The 21,914-nt window shown below is 36.6% G+C and overlaps 1 protein-coding gene across 1 annotated transcript in view; it reads right to left on the bottom strand.

Moving 5' to 3' along the window:
* Positions 1 to 1,253: 1,253 nt before the first annotated feature.
* grik3 (glutamate ionotropic receptor kainate type subunit 3) overlaps positions 1,254 to 21,914 on the bottom strand; it is a 159,312-nt gene continuing 138,651 nt past the window's right edge. Inside the window, exons 14-16 of the mRNA XM_020710304.3 lie at positions 6,379 to 6,604; positions 5,883 to 6,133; positions 1,254 to 5,172 (exon numbers count right to left, since the gene is read on the bottom strand). Coding sequence (XP_020565963.1) covers positions 4,978 to 5,172; positions 5,883 to 6,133; positions 6,379 to 6,604 — 672 coding nt within the window. The 3' untranslated portion in view covers positions 1,254 to 4,977. The remainder of the gene's footprint in view (positions 5,173 to 5,882; positions 6,134 to 6,378; positions 6,605 to 21,914) is intronic.

Genomic DNA, 21,914 nt, shown 5'->3' with positions numbered 1-21,914 from the left:
TATATTTATTGATATAAATGTGATTATGTGAAAGTGTTTTTTTTTTATTTAAAATCATTGAAAGTGTCAAAGTGAATGTAATTACTTGCCATACTTTGGGTTATAGGGGGAAGAATCACTTATGGTATTAAACTTGAGTGTATTCTTTGGTTAGGCTTGGTCATGTCATTACAAACGTGAACTTAAATAGTCAGTCAAATCATTGTTTACAGTTGTGTAAATATAGTATGAAAAAATATATTGGAGAAGTACCTATTGTTTATTTTTAGTAACATAAAAGTAGTTTTTTACAATATTAGGCTCCTACTCATTCTGATGTACAAGTTACAATCAACAAAAATGTTTGGAGAAAAAAAAAACTTTATTTGTTGAGCACAAGTTTTTATCAAACTCCTTGTTGAAGCTGTGCAAAATCGAGAATATAGTCATCTTTACTTTAAAAAAAGGAAAAATAAAAGTAAAAGAATCATTCTTCTGTCTGTTGAGAAGCAGACTCAGCTTCAGGTTAACGGGACCGTTCGAGCAAGGAGGAGTTTGTAACTTTGCGGATACAGATAAGACCCTTTTCTGTTTTAGCACGACCTAGCTTGTCCCACCACACAAAGCATAAAGCATCCATAAAGACATGGTTGGATGAGTTTGGTTTAGAAGAATTTTAATTGACCCCACAGAGGCATGACCTCAACTGCATCGAACACCTTTGAATGACATGGGATGAAAACCTTAGGCTTGCAATTCTACTTGACCTGATCGGAAGAATCCTCCAAAGAACCACACATTTGCACAGAAACACTCCAAAATGTAATAGAAACTTTTCCAACAGGAGTTTTTAATGGAAAAAAGAGGGCTGATTTAATGTTGGAGTCCCTGTAACAGACATTACAAGTTTTCTATCTGTAAATTGTCTATTTTACATACCGTCTTCTAATGATGCACGGCAAAACTTAACTTTTAATAACTTTACTTTTTCTGAAAATAAGTAATAATGGAAATTCTAAACAGCCAATATAAAAAGGAGGTTCTTACCTTTTAAGAAGAGCCGTCCCTATGACCTTATTTAAAATCTAATCAACTTTTTGTAATTGAGATATTGCTGGAAAGTCTTTAATGCAATAATTATAGCTATTAATGAAATTAAAAAGTCAGTCTTATCTTGGGAAAAAGTTGCAAAACTTACAACCTTGCATGTCATGTCGCCAGGATAAAACTGTCTAACTAAAACTGCAATTACAACACCAAAAAAAAGAAAAAAGGATTGTTTGTGTTTTTTTATTTAAATCTTCTTATAATCCATACAGCAAACTGTACAATTGAATTATTCACAGTGTGTTAAAAAGAAAATTTTGCTTTTCTATAGCACTTAGTTCATTTCCCACCATGATGTATTCAGATGTTTGTTATTCTAATGTCTTAACACATACAATTACTATGAAAACAAAACACCCCCATCCCTCCCACCTTTTTCTTTTTTTTTTTTTACAAAAACTTACAAAAACTATATTTATAGAAATCCTGCATGTCCACAAAGAAAACCCTGGTTGGAACCAACAATTTATTATATTGTTTGAGTTTTTCTACCCAATGATAGATGCTTTAGCAACACAAAAATAAACAAAGAAAAACAAAAAGCATGTAAAGAAAATCAAAATTAATTGTACACATTGCTCATGGAACACAGTTAATGTAGCTTACATTTTGTGTTACTTGTTTTACATTTCATACAATTTTGTGTAAAAATGACGTTGTTATTCACATAGATTAAAAAAAGGTGCACATTTTCCTGCACCAAACAGAAGAGCTAAATCAGAAAATCTCTCAAAACTCAAGCTGAACTGAATTTGTCTGTAAGATTTTCAGTGACTTTTTCAAAACATCATGTAGGTGTACTACAGTCTTGAATCACCTGTATGGAAAAATGCACATCAGGGTAACACTGACATAGTAATACCACACACCAGTACCAGTCATACTTTAGGCCAAGTTGTAATTGGGATTTTTATGAAGAGCAAAGGTCCACAGACACAAGATAAAACTACTCTAAGATAGTCTTCCCTCAACTTGTAGGGAAGCTCAGCATTTCCATTTTATCTTCACTTTGTAAAAATATAGTAGCCATCAAAAAAGGAGATATACATACATTTTTCTATCTGGATTAGGGTAATTAACTATGATATAATTTGTTTTTATTAAATAAACAGGATTTGGGAAAATGAATCGTGGAGAAAGTGAAGAAGTAGGTTAAAGTGACCTTTCTAAAGAAATAAATAACATTTGTGGGGGAAAAAACATTTAAAACTGTAGAAATTTAGCAAAATACATTTTATTCTGCTGATTTTATCTATATACTCTACTTTGCAGAAGGGGATTGATAAACAATTATACAGTGAAGCTCTACCAAACCAACGCTAAGTTTTACAGATCCGAGTTCACTTGAGTTATAGATATTTACTATCAATTTTTTACTTCACTATTTTTCTGTCTCTGAGAATCTACAACATAACCCTCACAGAGGTTTGCTGTTTTTTGAGCTCCTGAGCAACAGCAGCTCACAGATTTCTCGAACCGTCAAGCATAGAACTTAACTAGAAACCAAAGTCAACGAGAACACAAAACTGTCAACCGTTTTGGTTTTGTTTACCACAGCCGGATCCACTCAAGACAAACCTAGATTTCCACAGTCACCATCAGGTAGTTAAATAAAAACAACATTGTAACTTTTGAATCTTGAAAAGTTTTTCCTCTGCTCCCAACATAATCACATTTCCACCTTAAATTTAGTAAAATGCAAAACAACCATTACACTGATCAAACTAATATATGACATTCAGTGGTCATGTGGCCACACAAGGACAAATTTTTTTTTTTTCTTTCTAGATAAGAGCATCTCAACTTGAATATGCAGTGAAATGTTCATGTTTTTTTTCTTTTAAAGATGCCTAATCTTGCCAGTTCTGCCCAGTCAGCGCACGCAGGTGTTTTAGATGCACTGACGATCTACAGTTTCATGAAAGGTCAGTATGAGATCTTAAAATACTCAGAAATGAAAAGAAAACTAAATTTATTTTTAAACTGCAGTGTTTTTTCTTGATTTAAATGGATACATCTTTACAAATAGATGTTTAAATCTCTAAATGTTAGCTTAGTCTTGAATTTTTAAGTATGTTAGTTGGCAAAGCAAATGAGTCATGATGTCACAAATGTGTCAAATTGACACATCCCAAACCTGCTTGGCAAGATGTTTTTGAAAATGAAACATTTAAAGATGCATCTGCATGTTGGCATGGGAAAGTGATTTTACCCAGTGAGCAATTAATATTGCTCCTCGTGTGTGCGTTCTCTTCATGAACTTCTGACCCGTGGAGGCCTCAAACTCACATCTGTTGAAGGGGATGTGAGGTTGCACACTGATTGGACAGCTGCAGGCTTCTGTTTTAATAAGCAGATCAAAGACAGCCCTGGCGCTGATGGTGCATGAAACATTATTCCTTGTTGCCAAGCAGGAAATTACCATGCACAAGTCCAAATGTTGCTTGAGCCAACAGATTTGAATCACACATCATGGATCACCAAAACAAGGGCCACTGTGTTTTGCTTTGAATTATTTTTTTTTATTTTTATTTTTTAAGAACAATTGGATCTGATAAATGGTTAACAGCTGGTTAGCTGTGTGCCAGTAATGGATGAAATCACTCTTTTCCTGTTAGGTTTAGTGTTTGCCATGACATCAATGTCAGTCAAAATGGTAGAGTGAGAGCAGCTTTTGTCAAAGAAACCTTGGAAAAGAACAAAGACATGGACACTGACTTGTCCCTTCAATAACATTTCACGAGCTTACAGAAAGGCTTATCTTTATGGTTATCTTTATGAATTTTCTTTTAAGATTATTTTTTTCTTAAAACCAGAAAACAACATCATTAGTTTAGATACAAATCCCTGTAGACAAAAAAACAACAAAAAAAACCTATTAGGTCTTCGAATGAACCAACTGAGTCCCTTAAAACACTCAGATTTACTCTTTACAGGATAAAAGGTGGGTTCTGAAACAAACTAAAGTAACAGTCCTGGTCCATACTGCTCTGATCTTTTTTTTCTGATGAATGGTCAGATCTTTGGCAATTAATATTTAAAATGAGTGAAATTCAGTTATGTACAACGTAATCTGATAAGAAAGAAAGGTGAATTCATAATACTGTCCAGTAGTCAATGATCAAATCTTGTGTTTTTAATATACAGTACATGTCTCGTCAATCCACTTTGCATCAGTAGTAATGGTTGCTTTTGTGTAACAATATAGCTAAGTACAGATCACATATTTAAAAGAAGGGGAATAAAAAAATCAAAGCTGATGCTTGCTGTAGGTTCTACCAATCACAAAACCCCAGATAGTAAATTTCTACAGCTTGATTCTGTCGACCAGTCAAGCCTACACAACTTTGAGGTAAAACTACTTTCCGCTGCCAAAGGCCTTTCATAAGTGTTTAAATCAACAAGATAAAAGGTATCATGTTTTAATTTACTGTATGAAAAAGCAGATTTTCAACAAAAACTCTCTTGTGGTCCTAAAATTCTATCACTTATTGCCTTTCTCCACAACGCCATTCTTCTTGCTTATGACCAAAACATTTATTTTTATTAGATGAAGATCCCTTGATCTATTTTTTTTTCTATTGTTTTTTCTATTTGAGTTGCGCACGTAAACATCAGACTTGAAACTGATTCATTTCGGTGGATCTTTTTCAGTAAAGGATTTTTCCCCATAAAATTATTTTAAATCCTTGTAGTTTGGATTACAATGTTGACTTTGTCACACCTGCGTAGCTGATGCTGCCATTTTGAGTTGCCCGTGTTTTGTTAGTGTCCCTATGTCACTGTGGTTAATGGTGTATCTGGTGATCCCGTCTATGCCATTGTCTCTGGGCTCTGGCACCGCCCCCGACACATTGCTCAGGAGGCTTTTGCCCTGCGGGGAGCATATTGTCATGGGAACACAGGAGTCATCCCAGTGCTGCAGCTCATGTTGTCCTTTCCTGGGAGTCGTCGGTCGTTGTAGGCGTGCATGTTTATCACTGCATCCGTCTTCACCATGACCGGAGGCTGGGGCTTGTGTTTCACCCGTCTCTCGCAGGTGAACGACAGTCTGATCTCGTCCACCATGGCGCTGCACAAAGACCTCTGGGCGAAAAGGGAGGATGCGGGGGAGAGGAGTGAGAAGGAGAAGAGGGGAAAGGGATGGGGGGTAAATGCCTTAGCTTTAAATTGTTCTGACAGCAGAGAGTGTCGGCAGTCTAAAGAACACAAAATGGATTTAGAACATTCATGTTGTGTTAATGCCAGTGTGTGTACATGTGGCTGTCAGCAATGTCAGATTGCAATACTGCCAAATAGTGTGCACATGCCCCATTATTGCTGCTGTGTCAAAGAGAGGGTAGAGGTTTATTGCGTCAGCATGCATGCAACTACTCACACCGTGACTCAAAAACATCTGTGATTTCTTTTAGAAACAGGTTTTTAAAATTTTGCCATCTCCGATGACTAATCTGGGAATAATTCTATGTGCTCCAATTTGCAATTATGTCTGTAAAAATAAGTAAATGTTTGGTGTTATGGCCAAGTGCTCGGAGGGATTAGCCAACGAAAGGCATGCAAATCCTTTTAGAACACGTTTGAACTAAAAGCCATGAAAGCAGCATAGTTTAGAGGCTGTTTAATAATTTTTGTGACAAAATTGTCATGGTTGCCAGCTTCTCTGCTATAGTGGAGGGTAAAATAAACTCAAATTCGAGCCCAATTAATTTAATATCATTTTCACATCTTTTAAGCTTAAGGAAGAAAGGGCAAATAGAATTAGGGACATACTCAAAGTGATCTGTGGGGATGTATACCTGCTCACGTTCTGCAGTCTTCCTCAGTTTGTAGATGAATTCAGCCATTGCCACAAACACAGACAGCACCAGGCCAGATGCCAGCACAATGAATAAACCACCCAGGTTCTGGATACCCATGGGGCCTGTCTCGCGACGCTCTTCATCCAAGCAGCTGCTCCCACTCCACCACTTCTCCTTCAGCATGTGTAGGCGCCCATCCTCCAAGATGCTTAGTATTGCTATGGTGATTTTGTCCCTGTAAGGGGAGCCTGCAAGCGACATAAGGCACATTTAACTTGGGAAGAAATGCCAGCTGGACTGTGTGATAATAAGGTACATAAACACGTTGTGTCATACTGTCTGACTAGCAGCTACATGTTTTGTGACGCTGCTGCATCTAAAAGCAATTACTCCAGCTTATCTTTCAAAAAACAAATACATAACTAAGAAAAAACAATGGATGAATTTTTTATAAGTCTCTCTGATTTTTCCTGCAATAATTCCCATGTCTTACCAATGGGAGTGCCAATGCCATAGCCTTTGCTGTCGATAATCCCTCCCACCTGAGTCAGATTACAGTTTCTCCTGGTGATGTAATCAATAGTGGTGGACTCTGTAATGAGGGCATAGTCTGACTTCAGCACTCTCTGGATCCCATCCTCAATTGACTTCACCAGTGACGTCCGTGGCCTGCTGCTCATGAAGGCCCACATCTTCTCAAATGTGGAAACTCTTGATTTCTGTGAGGAACGGAAAGAGCCAGTTAAATAAAAAGTCACTTTATGCCAGTTTTTTTTTTTTACTATCTCCCTTGCTGCAGGCAAGGGAAAAGCAGTAGGAAAAAAAAACCCAAAAGCTTTTATTAGTACAAGAAAAGGTTAAACCTGAACAGAATAACTTTCAAATGTTATAGCCTTGGGTATTATGGGTGGAAATACCTTTACCCGTGAAATTCAACTTGTTTTTCTGTCGGTGACTTTTCCCCTTTTTGAATGCTTTTCGAATGCTTGAAAATGTCAGAGATTACATAGATGATGTTTGTTAATATGAAGCACTTAAAGACACACCTTATTTAGCCGGGTGCCAACTAGATTTTAATGATTACTGCTTCAGATCTCCATTGTTAAAGGATTCAAGGATGGTAAATTGAAGTTTGACGCACATCTCTTCTCCTAAGTGTTAGTGAAGCAGCTATAATAGAATGGCATTCGATTAGTCTTGCATGGGTCTATGTGGTATTTCATGCAATTTTCTGTGAGGTCACATTTATGCCATGCCTAATCCTTGATAATTACTGTCTAAGGACTATAAGCCATTTCAAATTTTGAGGGATGCTACACTAAAAAGCCCTTTGTTACCGTTAGGTCCAGTAAAAGTACTGTCCCAGCTTCACAGAACTGAGATGTGAAAGTCTGATATTAACATTTATTGAGATCGTTACAATAAAAATGACATATAGCCTTCTTATAAATTATTTTGACCAAAAAAATGTGTCTTGTCTTTTCAAGTTCGTTTTCTCTAAAATGTGACTTTCAGGTCTTTCTGCAAAAAGCTTCAAATAAATGTATTTTTACAAACACCTTAATGTATTTTAGAAAACTGGGTTTGAATCCCTCCTCCACTTTTTTATATGTTCTTGTAAAAACAACATCACTGAAGCAGGAATACCACTTATTGGTTGAATGCTGTAAAGCATTCAACCCTTTGTTTTCCTGTTTCTCTTTATTTATTGGTTGAATGCTGTAAAGCATTCAACCCTTTGTTTTCCTATTATTTATTTATTTATTTATGGTATCTTCCGCCGTTTTTTGGCACCTAACTCCTCCTACAGTTTTTATCCAATTTTAACCATTAAGGCCCGTACACACCGGGACGAATATTCGCCAGGCGTTATTCGCCAGCGTTTTTCGCCACGTTTTTTGTGTTCACACCCAGGCGATTTTCGCTGACGATGAGTGGAGTAAACATGCAATTTCATTCCCTGACATTAGATGGCGCTTAATGTAAAACAGAAATACTCCTGTACACAAGGTGGCGCTGCGCAACATTACGCTTCTTAAAGTCGCTTTTCACTCAGAAGAAGAGAGCAAGTATTTACACGCTTGTCAGAATCAAACAAAGAAAACATGAATATTTCAAGCACCAGTAGCTCCAACTGTTGCTTGGTTCGGGGATATTTTAGAATGTCCGTCATTATTGCTTCGCGGCTGTGTGTAGACGCTACTTGGCGTCTATCTTCTTCGCTGGTATGTGTGCTCAGCAAGGCAGTTTTGTGTTTGAGCGCCCCCAAGTTGTGTTTTACTGTAACTTCAGAAGCTCCAGACACGTGAGCAAAAGCGCCATTCTCATTGGTCGAGTAGATTTCGACGCGACGCGTCGAAAAAAAAAAACGAACCCGAGGCGTTTTTTTTTTTTGACGCTTTAACGCGTGGCGTTTTTTCGCGTCGGTGTGCACACTCTTGTTGGTGCCCTTTGTTTAGTCACGAGGCGTTAAACGTCGGCGAAAATCGCCGGCGAAATTCGTCCCGGTGTGAACAGGCCTTTAGACTATTAAAACGTTCAGCTCTTTCAGCTTATTCCAGCTATGACTTTTGGTTTTTCAAATCCTTGTACTTTTTAAGATATTCCAGGTTTTCCGGGAATTCTTGCCCTATTAAAATACATTGGGAAGTTATGGCGCAAGAGGTTCCTGGTTCGACACCCGGTTCGGACCCTTAAATTTTTTTTTACCATTTTACTTTTAAAATGTTGAGCTCTTTCAACTTATTACAGTTATTACTTTTGTTCATTCAAATCATTGAACTTTTTAAGATATTCCAGGATTTTCCAGGATTTCTGCTCCATTAAAATAAATTGGGAATCCTTGTGTTTAACTTCTTTTACACTTTTTCACCTATTTTACTTTTGGTCTTTCAAATACTTGTACTTTTCCAGATATTCCAGGTTGTCCAGGATTTTTTCCCCCATAGAAATACATAGGAAACCCCCCCCACCACCCCCTGCAGAAGCTCGCCGGTTCAAGACCCGGCTCATCAGCTTTTACAAAAATATATATATTTTTAGTTTGCTTTTCTTTTTAATTTTATTTATTGTCAACTTTGATTATTTCTTAATTTAAACCTTTTCCCCCCCACAAATTATCACCGTTTAGACCAGGGGTCGGGAACCCTCGCGATCCATAACTGGCTCTTTTGATGGCCACATGATCTGGGTCGTAGACAAAGGGTTTCTCCGGAGCGTTTCACCGGAGCGTGTCAGCGTGTTCTGTCGGTCGAGTTGTAAGAACGAGATGTCGAGACCTGCTCAGTTAACAAGATCCATCATTTATTTTCTTCTTCCGTTTTGGAATGACAGTCTATAATAACACCACACAGCGGTGACTGTGTCGCCGGCGACAAGCGGAGCTGGCAAGCCAACAAAAGTGGCAAGAAATGAAAAAGCTGACACGCAGACCACTTGATCGTCAAAACTTGAAACGCGCTTCCTGTCACACTGACGGCTGATTTGACACCGCAGATCCGAATGAGAGCTACTTTGTCTGCAGTTTTCTTGTGACCCACATTATTTCAAGAGAGGATCATGCGGTGCGAAGCGATGCCCTCCTGTACCGCGCGATCCGAGGCACGGGGCTTTTCGCAGGGCATCCGCGGCGGATCGCGCGGTGCCGGCGGCTTTCCACCGCTTAACGCGCTGCAAAAAGCCCCACGCCGCTGATCGCTTTCACTCCGCAATGAAAGGCTGGGTGTTTGCATGGCGTTACCGCTCGGCAGCCCCCGGTCCTCTCTTAAAATAATGTGGGTCACAACAGAACTGCGGTCAAGCCAGCCATCATTCACATACCACACACTGCAGCGTATGAGTATTGCTGTACTGACAATGTTTGGCTCTACGTCTGCACGTGAGCAGTATTTCTCACATCTAAAGAACATTAAGACTAACCTACGATCACGTTTAACGGGTGGAAGTCTCAACACCTGCATGAACCTTAAACTCACCATGTAGGTATGGTGTCAAATTAATGCCTAAACTATTTGGCATTAAAACTGTAAAACCAGGAATCAAAACCCCAAATCTGCGAATCAAATTCTGAAATCGTCTTTTGAGTTGAGCTTTTATTACGGATGAACCAGATTACAAGACCATGAGCAAAACCATGCAGCACCAGAAGTCGCATAAGAAATACTTATCATTAATAGCAACAGCATCACAATCATATTAAGAAATAATCCACAGATGTTTTGTACTTTAAAATTGTTGAAATTACATAAAATTCACACATTCACTTAAACATATTGTATGGCTCTCATGTAATTACATTTAAAAATGTATGGTGTTCATGGCTCTCTCAGCCAAAAAGAATCCCGACCTAAAGAGCCTAAGGAGCCTAAATAAAAGAGTTTGTTCGTCATCATTTTTTTGTCCATTCAGCCCTGTTTTGAGCTAATTCAGCTTTCATTCAGCAGTACAGCATTCAACCCTGCATTTTCTTCTGGAAATGCAGACTTTCTAGTTGGTTGAATGCTGTAAAGCATTCAACCCTTTGTTTTCCTGTTTCTCTTTATTTCTTTATTATTTACACTATCTTCCGCCGTTTTTTGACACTTAACTACTTCTACAATTTTTAACCTATTTTAACCATTCAACTTTTAAAATGTTCAGCTCCTTCAGCTTATTCCAGCTATGACTTTTGGTTTTTCAAATCCTTGTACTTTTTAAGATATTCCAGTTTTTCCGGGAATTTTTGCCCTATTAAAATGCATTGGGAACTTATGGTACATGAGGTTCGCGGTTCGACACCCGGTTCGGACGCTTCAAAATTTTCTACCTTTCAACTTTGAAAATATTCAAATCTTTCAACTTATTACAGTTATTACTTTTGGTCATTCAAATCATTGAACTTTTTAAGATGTTCCAGGATTTTTTGCTCCATTAAAATACATAGGGAATCACTGTGCTTAACCTCTTTTACAGGTTTTCACCTATTTTAACCATTTTACTTTTAAAATGTTGATCTCTTTCAGCTCAGTTCATCCATTTCTTTTACAAATTAAGCTTTCTTTCAGCAATACAGCATTCAACCCTGCATTTTCTTCTGGAAATGCAGCTCCTTCTAGTTGGTTGAATGCTGTAAAGCATTCAACCCTTTGTTTTCCTGTTTCTCTTTATTTATTATTATTATTATTTATACTATCTTCCGCCGTTTTTTGACACTTAACTACTTCTACAATTTTTAACCGATTTTTACCATTCAACTTTTAAAATGTTCAGCTCTTTCAGCTTATTATTGGTATGACTTTTGGTTTTTCAAATCCTTTTACTTTTAAAGATATTCCAGTTTTTCCGGGAATTTTTGCCCTATTAAAATGCATTGGGAAGTTATGGTGCCCGAGGCGCCCGGTTCGACACCCGGTTCGGACGCTTCAAAATTTTCTTACAACCAACTTTTAAAATGTTCAACTCTTTCAACTTATTACAGTTATTACTTTTGGTCATTCAAATCATTGAACTTTTTAAGATATTCCAGGATTTTCCAGGATTTATTGCTCCATTAAAATACATAGAGAATCCTTGTGCTAAACTTCTTTTACAGGTTTTTACTTACTTTAACTATTGTATGAAACAGTTCAGCTCATTCCTTTCCTTCAAATCTTCAAATTTCCATTAATTCAGCCATTTTTTCAATAATTTCAGGCCTTGTTTAACTCCTTTTACAATTTTTTTACCTCCAAAATTTTTTTTACCACCACTTTTGGTCCTTCAAATCCTTCGACATTTCAAAAGTGAAGGCTCATGGGAAAGTGTTGATTCCCAAACCATGAGTTAGGTGGCTGTTACGAGAAGTGACTATGATGTTTTTGCACCACATAAATTAGTGGTTTAATGAAAATATAATGCTGTATCATTCAGCTAGCTAGATGATGATCAATGTATCTCTCCATTATACATGGATGTGTGTGCAAAACCGCATGTCACATGCATAGTTGAGAGAATTGGTCTTGACGCTTTGCATTTGCCAGAATGTCTCCTGCTGCAGGACGTGGCTACACTTTTACTGTCAAATGATTAGTGCTTTGGATTACAACATCAAGGTTTGAAGTCATTATGGGATGGAGACTGTTTGGCATTCTCCATCCCATAATGTTTGGTACACGACAAGCCTTATTTATTTATACCGGCTGCATTGTATTGTAACTGAAGTGTTAGCTCAGTGGCTAAGGGGGATGGTTTATCATACTGAGGTTCTGAGTTCAATTCCGGCATTTGACTTTTTCTTTATGGTTTTTTACCTTGCCTTTCTTGATAAAATTCAGTTCCACTCACTTAAATATATTTCGTTTCATGGAAGAATTTTCTTTCAGGTGGTGTTACTCATAAGTTTTGACTTATTATCCTTTAACTTTTAGGGATTTTCCAGGATTTTCCAGGACAGTTCAGCCATTTCATCAGCAAGTTCAGCTTTCATTAAGCAGTACAGCATTCAATCTTTGACAACCTTTGATTCTTCCAACCCTTACAACTTCCACACAATTTTAGCTAGAGACACCATTCAAACGTTAAAATGATCAGAGCAGCTTAAAGCACACACACAAACACTCGATGTATGTTATTTTCCTCCTCGTAGCTGGAAGCTGCAGTTCAAACATGTGCTCCAGCCATCTTGTGAACAAACGTCAGGACCCCGGCCTTAGCCCCGCCCACGGCCACTAAGGCTCATGGGAAGTGTTGATTCCCACACCATGAGTTAGGTGGCTGTTACGAGAAGTGACTATCATGTTTTTGCACCACATAAGTTAGTGGTTTAATGAAAATAAAATACTGTATCATTCAGCTAGCTAGCTGATGATCAATACATTTCTCCATTTTACATGGATGTGTGTGCAAAGACTAATGGCACATGCATAGTTGATTGAAGTGATCTAATGGCTCAGCATTTGCCTGAATGTCTCCTGCTGCAGGACGTGACTCTACTTTTACTGTCAAATGATTGGTGCTGTGGATTACAACATCAAGATTTGAAGTCATTATGGGATGGAGACTGTTTGGTAGCCATATTGTGTTTGTCAAATCTGAAGCCTTTGTTTCTTTAAAAGAATATAACTTCAACATACTTGTAGCTAGAGACACCGTTTAAACATTAAAATGATCACAAGGCTTTGGACTATTAAATACGTTTAGAAATCATTATGGGATGTCGACACAACCTACTGTTGGTGGCCTTTTTATGACAAAATCTGAAGCAAATATTGCAATAAACTTAATCCATGGCTGGAACTGAACAGATTGAAATTCACTGGATCTGGACATATAAGGAATGTGGGCGTGGTTAGCCAACAAACTTCGTTGCTAAGGACGTCCAAAGTTTTACTTTTTCCGATTTGTCTGAAACTGACGTCGATTTGTTCGTCATCCCATGCCGACCCAAACGTAAAATGGTTGCTATGGAGATAAAATTAATAGAAAAGCCGCCATTTTGAAAAAAGTGGATTTTCTTTCAACTTAGAACATGTAGCTTTTACCAATATGATACTCTTAAACAATGTGTTTTTTTGATTCAGTTGATGATGCTGATGCTAGCACTTTTAGCCATTTTAGCATCATCTTCAAAATTTCAACAGTACATCCACTTTTTCAACAATTTCAGCTTTCATGCTTAACTCCGTCTACAAATTTTGACCTGTTTTGGTCATTCTACTTTTACAATGTTCACCTTTGACTTTTGGTCCTTTAATTTTTCACAATATTCCAGGATTTTCCAGGACATTTCAGCCATTTTTTCAACAATTTTTTAGCTTTCATGCTTAACTCCTTCTACAATGTTTGACCTATTTTAGACATTCTACTTTTACAATGTTCAGCTTTTTCATCATATTTCTGCTTTCATTCAGCAATACAGCATTCAACCCTGCATTTTCTTCTGGAAATGCAGCTCCTTCTAGTTGGTTGAATGCTGTAAAGCATTCAACCCTTTGTTTTCCTGTTTCTCTTTATTTATTATTATTATTATAGTATCTTCCGCCGTTTTTTGGCGTTTAACTACTTCTACAATTTTTAACCTATTTTAACCATTCAACTTTTAAAATGTTCAGCTCTTTTACCTTTTTTCTGCTATGACTTTTGGTTTTTCTAGTCCTTATACTTTTTAAGATATTCCAGGTTTTCCGTGAATTTTTGCCCTATTAAAATACATTGGAAAGTTATGGTGCAAGAGGTACCCGGTTCGACACCCGGTTCGGACGCTTGAAATTTTTTTACCATTCAACTAATAACATTTTTAACTCTTTGAACTTATTACAGTTATTACTTTTGGACCTTCAAATCATTGATTTTTTTAAGATATTTCAGGATTTTCCAGGATTTTTGCTCCATTAAAATACATAGGGAATTCTTGTGCTTAACCTTTTTTACAGGTTTTCACCTTTTTTAACCATTTTACTTTTAAAATGTTGAGCTTTTTCAGCTCAGTTCAGCAATTTCTTTTACAAATTAAGCTTTCTTTCAGCAATACAGCATTCAACCCTGCATTTTCTTCTGGAAATGCAGCTCCTTCTAGTTGGTTGAATGCTGTAAAGCATTCAACCCTTTGTTTTCCTGTTTCTCTTTATTTATTATTTATACTATCTTCCGCCGTTTTTTGACACTTAACTCCTTCCACAATTTTTAACCGATTTTTACCATTCAACTTTTAAAATGTTCAGCTCTTTCAGCTCATTATTGCTATGACTTTTGGTACTTCTACTCCTTGTACTTTTTAAGATATTCCAGTTTTTCCGGGAATTTTTGCCCTATTAAAATGCATTGGGAAGTTATGGTGCACGAGGCGCCCTGTTCGACACCTGGTTTGGACCCTTAAAATTTTCTTCCAACCAACTTTTAAAATGTTCAACTCTTTCAACTTATTACAGTTATTACTTTTGGTCATTCAAATCATTGAACTTTTTAAGATATTCCAGGATTTTTGCTCCATTAAAATGCATAGGGAATTCTTGTGCTTAACCTCTTTTACAGGTTTTTACCCTTTTTAACCATTTTACTTTTAAAATTTTGAGCTCTTTCAGCTCAGTTCAGCCATGTCTTTAACAAATTAAACTTTCTTCTAGCAATACAGCATTGAATCCTGTATTTTCTTCTGGAAATGCATCTCCTTCTACAATATTTTTACCTCCACAATTTTTTTACCATCAATTTTGGTCATTCAAATCCTTTTACTTTTCAAAAGGGAAAACTTTTGTTCGTTTTTCCACGTAAAATACGAACTGTGGCATGAAACCGTTTCAACTCGGCTTCGCCCACTGGAACTGTACACGACAAGCCTTATTTATTTATACCGGCTGCATTGTATTGTAACTAAAGTGTTAGCTCAGTGGCTAAGGTGAACGGTTTATCATACTGAGGTTCTGAGTTCGATTCTGGCATTCGACTTTTTCTGCATGGTTTTTTACCTTGCCTTTCTTGATGAGATTCAGTTCCACTCACTTAAATATATTTCGTTACATGGAAGAATTTTCTTTCAGGTGGTATTACTCATAAGTTTTGACTTTTTATCCTTTAACTTTTAAGGATTTTCCAGGATTTTCCAGGACAGTTCAGCCATTTCATCAGCAAGTTCAGCTTTCATTAAGCAGTACTGCATTCAATCTTTGACAACCTTTGATTCTTCCAACCCTTACAACTTCCACACAATTTTAGCTAGAGACACCATTCAAACGTTAAAATGATCAGAGCAGCTTAAAGCACACACACAAACAGTGGGAGCAAATCTAAGTTAGTTTTGATGTATTTTTTATTTTCCTCCTCGTAGCTGGAAGCTGCAGTTCAAACATGTGCTCCAGCCATCTTGTGAACAAACGTCAGGACCCTGGCCTTAGCCCCGCCCACGGCCGCTAAGGCTCATGGGAAGTGTTGATTCCCACACCATGAGTTAGGCGGCTGTTACGAGAAGTGACTATCATGTTGTTACTCCACATATGTTTCTGGTTAAATGACAATATAATGCTGTGTCATTCAGCTAGCTAGCTGATGATCAATATGTCTCTCCACTTTACATTGATGACTGTGCTATGATTGATGATACATGCACAGTTGGGGAATTTAATCATGTGACACAGAATTGTACATGGTGCCCCCTACTGGATGAAATTACTGTATGTCTACTTTAGTTTTAAATGATCAATGCATTAGACTGTACCATCAAGGTTTGAAATCATTAAGAGATAGGGAGGGTTTGGCAGCCGTTTTGTGTTTTCAAATTTGATACCTTTGTTGCTTTTAACTTTCCTACCTTTGACATGCCTTTAGCTAGAAACACCGTTCAAACATTAAACTGCTCATAAGACTTTGTATTTCAATATAAGTTTTGAAATTATTATGGGATGGCAACACCAACTACGGTTTTGCTGCCATTTTGTGCCTAAATGTGAGGCGATTTTAAACTGTTTTTTTAAACCTATTTTAACCATTTTAACTGTTGCTATGTTAAGATCTTTCAGCCTAATCCTTTCAGCTATTACTTTTGGTCTTTCAAATCCTTGAACCTTTCAAGGTTTTCCAGGATTTTCCAAGATTTTTCCTCCATTAAAATACATTGAGAATCCTTGAAAACCTTTGGTTCTTTCAGCCATCATAACTTCAACAGGCCTTTAGCTACAGACACTGTTCAAACATTAAATTGATCACAAGGCTTTGGAATATAAAATACGTTTATAAATCATTATGGGATGTCGACACAACCTACTGTTTGGTGGCAATTTCATTACAAAATCTGAAGCAAATATTGCAATAAACTTCATCCATGGCTAGAACCGAACATATTGAAATTCACTGGATCTGAACATATAAGGAATGTGGGCGTGGTTAGCAAACAAACTTTGTTGCTAAGGACGTCCAAAGGTTTACTTTTTCCAATTTGTCTGAAACTAATGTCGATTTGTTCGTCATCCCCAGGCGACCCAAACATAAAATGGTTGCTATGGAGATAAAATTAATAGAAAAGCCGCCATTTTCAAAAAAGTGGATTTTCTGTCAACTTAGAACATGTAGTTTTACCAATATGATACTCTTAAACAATGTGTTTTTTTGAGTCAGTTGATGATGCTGATTTCAGTGCTAGCACTTTTAGCCATATTAGCAACATCTTCACATTTTCAAAAGTTTAGCCATTTTTTCAACAATTTCCGCTTTAATGCTTAACTCCTTCTACAAACTTTGACCTATTTTAGCCATTCTACTATTACAATGTTCAACTTTTTCAGCTTATTCCTGCTAGGAGTTTTGTACCTTTACCTTTTCAAGGTTTTCCAGTACAGTTGAGCCATTTCTTCAGCTAATTCAGCTTTCATTCAGCAGTACAGCATTCAACCCTGCATTTTCTTCTGGAAATGCAGCTCCTTCTAGTTGGTTGAATGCTGTAAAGCATTCAACCCTTTGTTTTCCTGTTTCTCTTTATTTATTATTGGTTGAATGCTGTAAAGCATTCAACCCTTTGTTTTCCTGTTTCTCTTTATTTATTATTATCGTATCTTATAGTATCTTCCGCCGTTTTTTGGCGTTTAACTACTTCTACAATTTTTAACCTATTTTAACCATTCTACTATTAAAATGTTCATCTCTTTCATCTTATTTCTGCTATGACTTTTGGTTTTTCAAATCCTTTTACTTTTTAAGATATTCCAGGTTTTCCGGGAATTTTTGCTCCATTGAAATACATGGAGAATTTTTCGTTCAGAAGTTCACAGTTAAACTCCTTCTACAATTTTTCACCTATTTTAACCGTTCGACTATGAAAATGTTCAGCTCTTTCATCTTATTCTAGCTATGACATTTTGGTCCTTCAAATCTTTGAACTTTTCCAGATATTCCCGGATATTCCCAGATTTTCCAATGTTTTTGCTCCATTGGCCACACCTTTGCTTCTTTAAACAATTGTAACTTTAACATTCTTTTGGCTAGAGACACCGTTCAAATATTGAAATGTTCACAAGGTTTTGGACTTCAACATAAGGTTCAAAATTATTATGGGATGGCAACACCACCTACAGTTTGGCGGCCATTTTGTGCCAAAATGTGAGGCAATTTTAAACTTCTTCAAACTTTCACCTATTTTTACCATTCTACTATTACAATGTTCAACCTTTTCAGCTTATTCCTTTCAGCTATGACTTTTGGTCCTTCAAATCCTTGAACTTTTCCAGATATTCCCGGATATTCCCAGATTTTCCAATGTTTTTGCTCCATTGGCCACACCTTTGCTTCTTTAAACAATTGTAACTTTAACATTCTTTTGGCTAGAGACACCGTTCAAATATTGAAATTTTCACAAGGTTTTGGACTTCAACACAAGGCTCAAAATTATTATGGGATGGCAACACCACCTACAGTTTGGCGGCCATTTTGTGCCAAAATGTGAGGCAATTTTAAACTTCTTCAAACTTTCACGTATTTTAATCCTTCTACTATTACAATGTTCAACCCTTTCAGCTTATTCCTTTCAGCTACGACTTTTAGTCTTTCAAATGTTTGAACTTTTCAAGATATTCCAAGATTTTCCAGGATTTTCCAAGATTTTTGCTTCATTTAAATACATGGAGAATCCTTGAAAACCTTTGTTGCTTTCAAGCATTATAACTTTAACATGCTTTCAGCTAGAGGCACCGTTCAAACATTGAAATGCTCACAAGGCTTTGGACTTCAACATACGTTTTGAAATTATTATGGGATGGCAACACAACCTACTGTTTGGTGGGCATTTTTTGACAAAATCTGAAGCAAATGTTGCAATAAACTTCATCCATGGCTGGAACTGAACATATTGAAATTCACTGGATCTGGACATATAAGGAATGTGGGCGTGGTTAGCAAACAAAGCTCGTTGCTAAGGACGTCCAAAAGTTTACTTTTTCCGATTCATCTGAAACTGACGCTGATTTGTTCCTCATCTCCAGGCGACCCAAACTTTAAATGGTTGCTATGGAGATAAAATCAATAGAAAAGCCACCATTTTGAAAAGAGTGGATTTTCTATCAACTTAGAACATGTAGCTTTTACCAATATAATACTCTCAAACAACGTGTTTTTTGGAGTCAGTTGATGATGCTGATTCCAATGCTAGTACTTTTAGCCATTTTAGCAACATCTTCAAATTTTCAACAATTCAGCCATTTTTTCTACAATTTCAGCTTTCATGCTTAAGTCCTACAAATTTTGACCTATTTCAGCCATTCTACTATTACAATGTTCAACTTTTTCAGCTTATTCCTGCTAGGACTTTTGCACCTTTAACTTTTCATGGTTCTTCCAGTACAGTTCAGCCATTTCTTCAGCTAATTCAGCTTTCATTCAGCAGTACAGCATTCAACCCTGCATTTTCTTCTGGAAATGCAGCTCCTTCTAGTTGGTTGAATGCTGTAAAGCATTCAACCCTTTGTTTTCCTGTTTCTCTTTATTTATTATTATTATAGTATCTTCCGCCGTTTTTTGGCGTTTAACTACTTCTACAATTTTTAACCTATTTTAACCATTCTACTTTTAAAATGTTCATCTCTTTCATCTTATTTCTGCTATGACTTTTGGTTTTTCAAATCCTTTTACTTTTTAAGATATTCCAGGTTTTCCGGGAATTTTTGCTCCATTGAAATACATGGAGAATTTTTCGTTCAGAAGTTCACAGTTAAACTCCTTCTACAATTTTTCACCTATTTTAACCGTTCAACTATGAAAATGTTCAGCTCTTTCATCTTATTCTAGCTATGACATTTTGGTCCTTCAAATCTTTGAACTTTTCCAGATATTCCCGGATATTCCCAGATTTTCCAATGTTTTTGCTCCATTGGCCACACCTTTGCTTCTTTAAACAATTGTAACTTTAACATTCTTTTGGCTAGAGACACCGTTCAAATATTGAAATGTTCACAAGGTTTTGGACTTCAACATAAGGTTTAAAAATTATTATGGGATGGCAACACCACCTACAGTTTGGCGGCCATTTTGTGCCAAAATGTGAGGCAATTTTAAACTTCTTCAAACTTTCACCTATTTTTACCATTCTACTATTACAATGTTCAACCCTTTCATCTTATTCCTTTCAGCTATGACTTTTGGTCCTTCAAATCTTTGAACTTTTCCAGATATTCCCGGATATTCCCAGATTTTCCAATCTTTTTGCTCCATTGGCCACACCTTTGCTTCTTTAAACAATTGTAACTTTAACATTCTTTTGGCTAGAGACACCGTTCAAATATTGAAATGTTCACAAGGTTTTGGACTTCAACATAAGGTTCAAAATTATTATGGGATGGCAACACCACCTACAGTTTGGCGGCCATTTTGTGCCAAAATGTGAGGCAATTTTAAACTTCTTCAAACTTTCACGTATTTTAATCCTTCTACTATTACAATGTTCAACCCTTTCAGCTTATTCCTTTCAGCTACGACTTTTAGTCTTTCAAATCTTTGAACTTTTCAAGATATTCCAAGATTTTCCAGGATTTTCCAAGATTTTTGCTTCATTTAAATACATGAAGAATCCTTGAAAACCTTTGTTGCTTTCAAGCATTATAACTTTAACATGCTTTCAGCTAGAGGCACCGTTCAAACATTGAAATGCTCACAAGGCTTTGGACTTCAACATACGTTTTGAAATTATTATGGGATGGCAACACAACCTACTGTTTGGTGGGCATTTTGTGCCAAAATGTGAAGCAAATGTTGCAATAAACTTCATCCATGGCTGGAACTGAACATATTGAAATTCACTGGATCTGGACATATAAGGAATGTGGGCGTGGTTAGCAAACAAAGCTCGTTGCTAAGGACGTCCAAAACTTTACTTTTTCCGATTCATCTGAAACCGACATTGATTTGTTCCTCATCTCCAGGCGACCCAAACATAAAATGGTTGCTATGGAGATAAAATCAATAGAAAAGCCGCCATTTTGAAAAGAGTGGATTTTCTATCAACTTAGAACATGTAGCTTTTACCAATATGATACTCTCAAACAATGTGTTTTTTGGAGTCAGTTGATGATGCTGATTCCAATGCTAGTACTTTTAGCCATTTTAGCAACATCTTCAAATTTTCAACAATTCAGCCATTTTTTCAACAATTTCAGCTTTCATGCTTAAGTCCTACAAATTTTGACCTATTTCAGCCATTCTACTATTACAATGTTCAACTTTTTCAGCTTATTCCTGCTAGGACTTTTGCACCTTTAACTGTTCATGGTTCTTCCAGTACAGTTCAGCCATTTCTTCAGCTAATTCAGCTTTCATTCAGCAGTACAGCATTCAACCCTGCATTTTCTTCTGGAAATGCAGCTCCTTCTAGTTGGTTGAATGCTGTAAAGCATTCAACCCTTTGTTTTCCTGTTTCTCTTTATTTATTATTATCGTATCTTATAGTATCTTCCGCCGTTTTTTGGCGTTTAACTACTTCTACAATTTTTAACCTATTTTAACCATTCTACTATTAAAATGTTCATCTCTTTCATCTTATTTCTGCTATGACTTTTGGTTTTTCAAATCCTTTTACTTTTTAAGATATTCCAGGTTTTCCGGGAATTTTTGCTCCATTGAAATACATGGAGAATTTTTCGTTCAGAAGTTCACAGTTAAACTCCTTCTACAATTTTTCACCTATTTTAACCGTTCGACTATGAAAATGTTCAGCTCTTTCATCTTATTCTAGCTATGACATTTTGGTCCTTCAAATCTTTGAACTTTTCCAGATATTCCCGGATATTCCCAGATTTTCCAATGGTTTTGCTCCATTGGCCACACCTTTGCTTCTTTAAACAATTGTAACTTTAACATTCTTTTGGCTAGAGACACCGTTCAAATATTGAAATGTTCACAAGGTTTTGGACTTCAACATAAAGTTCAAAATTATTATGGGATGGCAACACCACCTACAGTTTGGCGGCCATTTTGTGCCAAAATGTGAGGCAATTTTAAACTTCTTCAAACTTTCACCTATTTTTACCATTCTACTATTACAATGTTCAACCTTTTCAGCTTATTCCTTTCAGCTATGACTTTTGGTCCTTCAAATCCTTGAAC

The sequence above is a fragment of the Oryzias latipes genome, chromosome 16, assembly GCF_053564925.1.
Source record: "Oryzias latipes strain Hd-rR chromosome 16, Olatipes_Hd-rR_3.1".
Lineage (NCBI taxonomy): Eukaryota > Metazoa > Chordata > Actinopteri > Beloniformes > Adrianichthyidae > Oryzias > Oryzias latipes.
The sequence above is the reverse complement of the archived record's forward strand: the minus strand, read 5'-3'. Positions and strand labels throughout refer to the sequence as shown.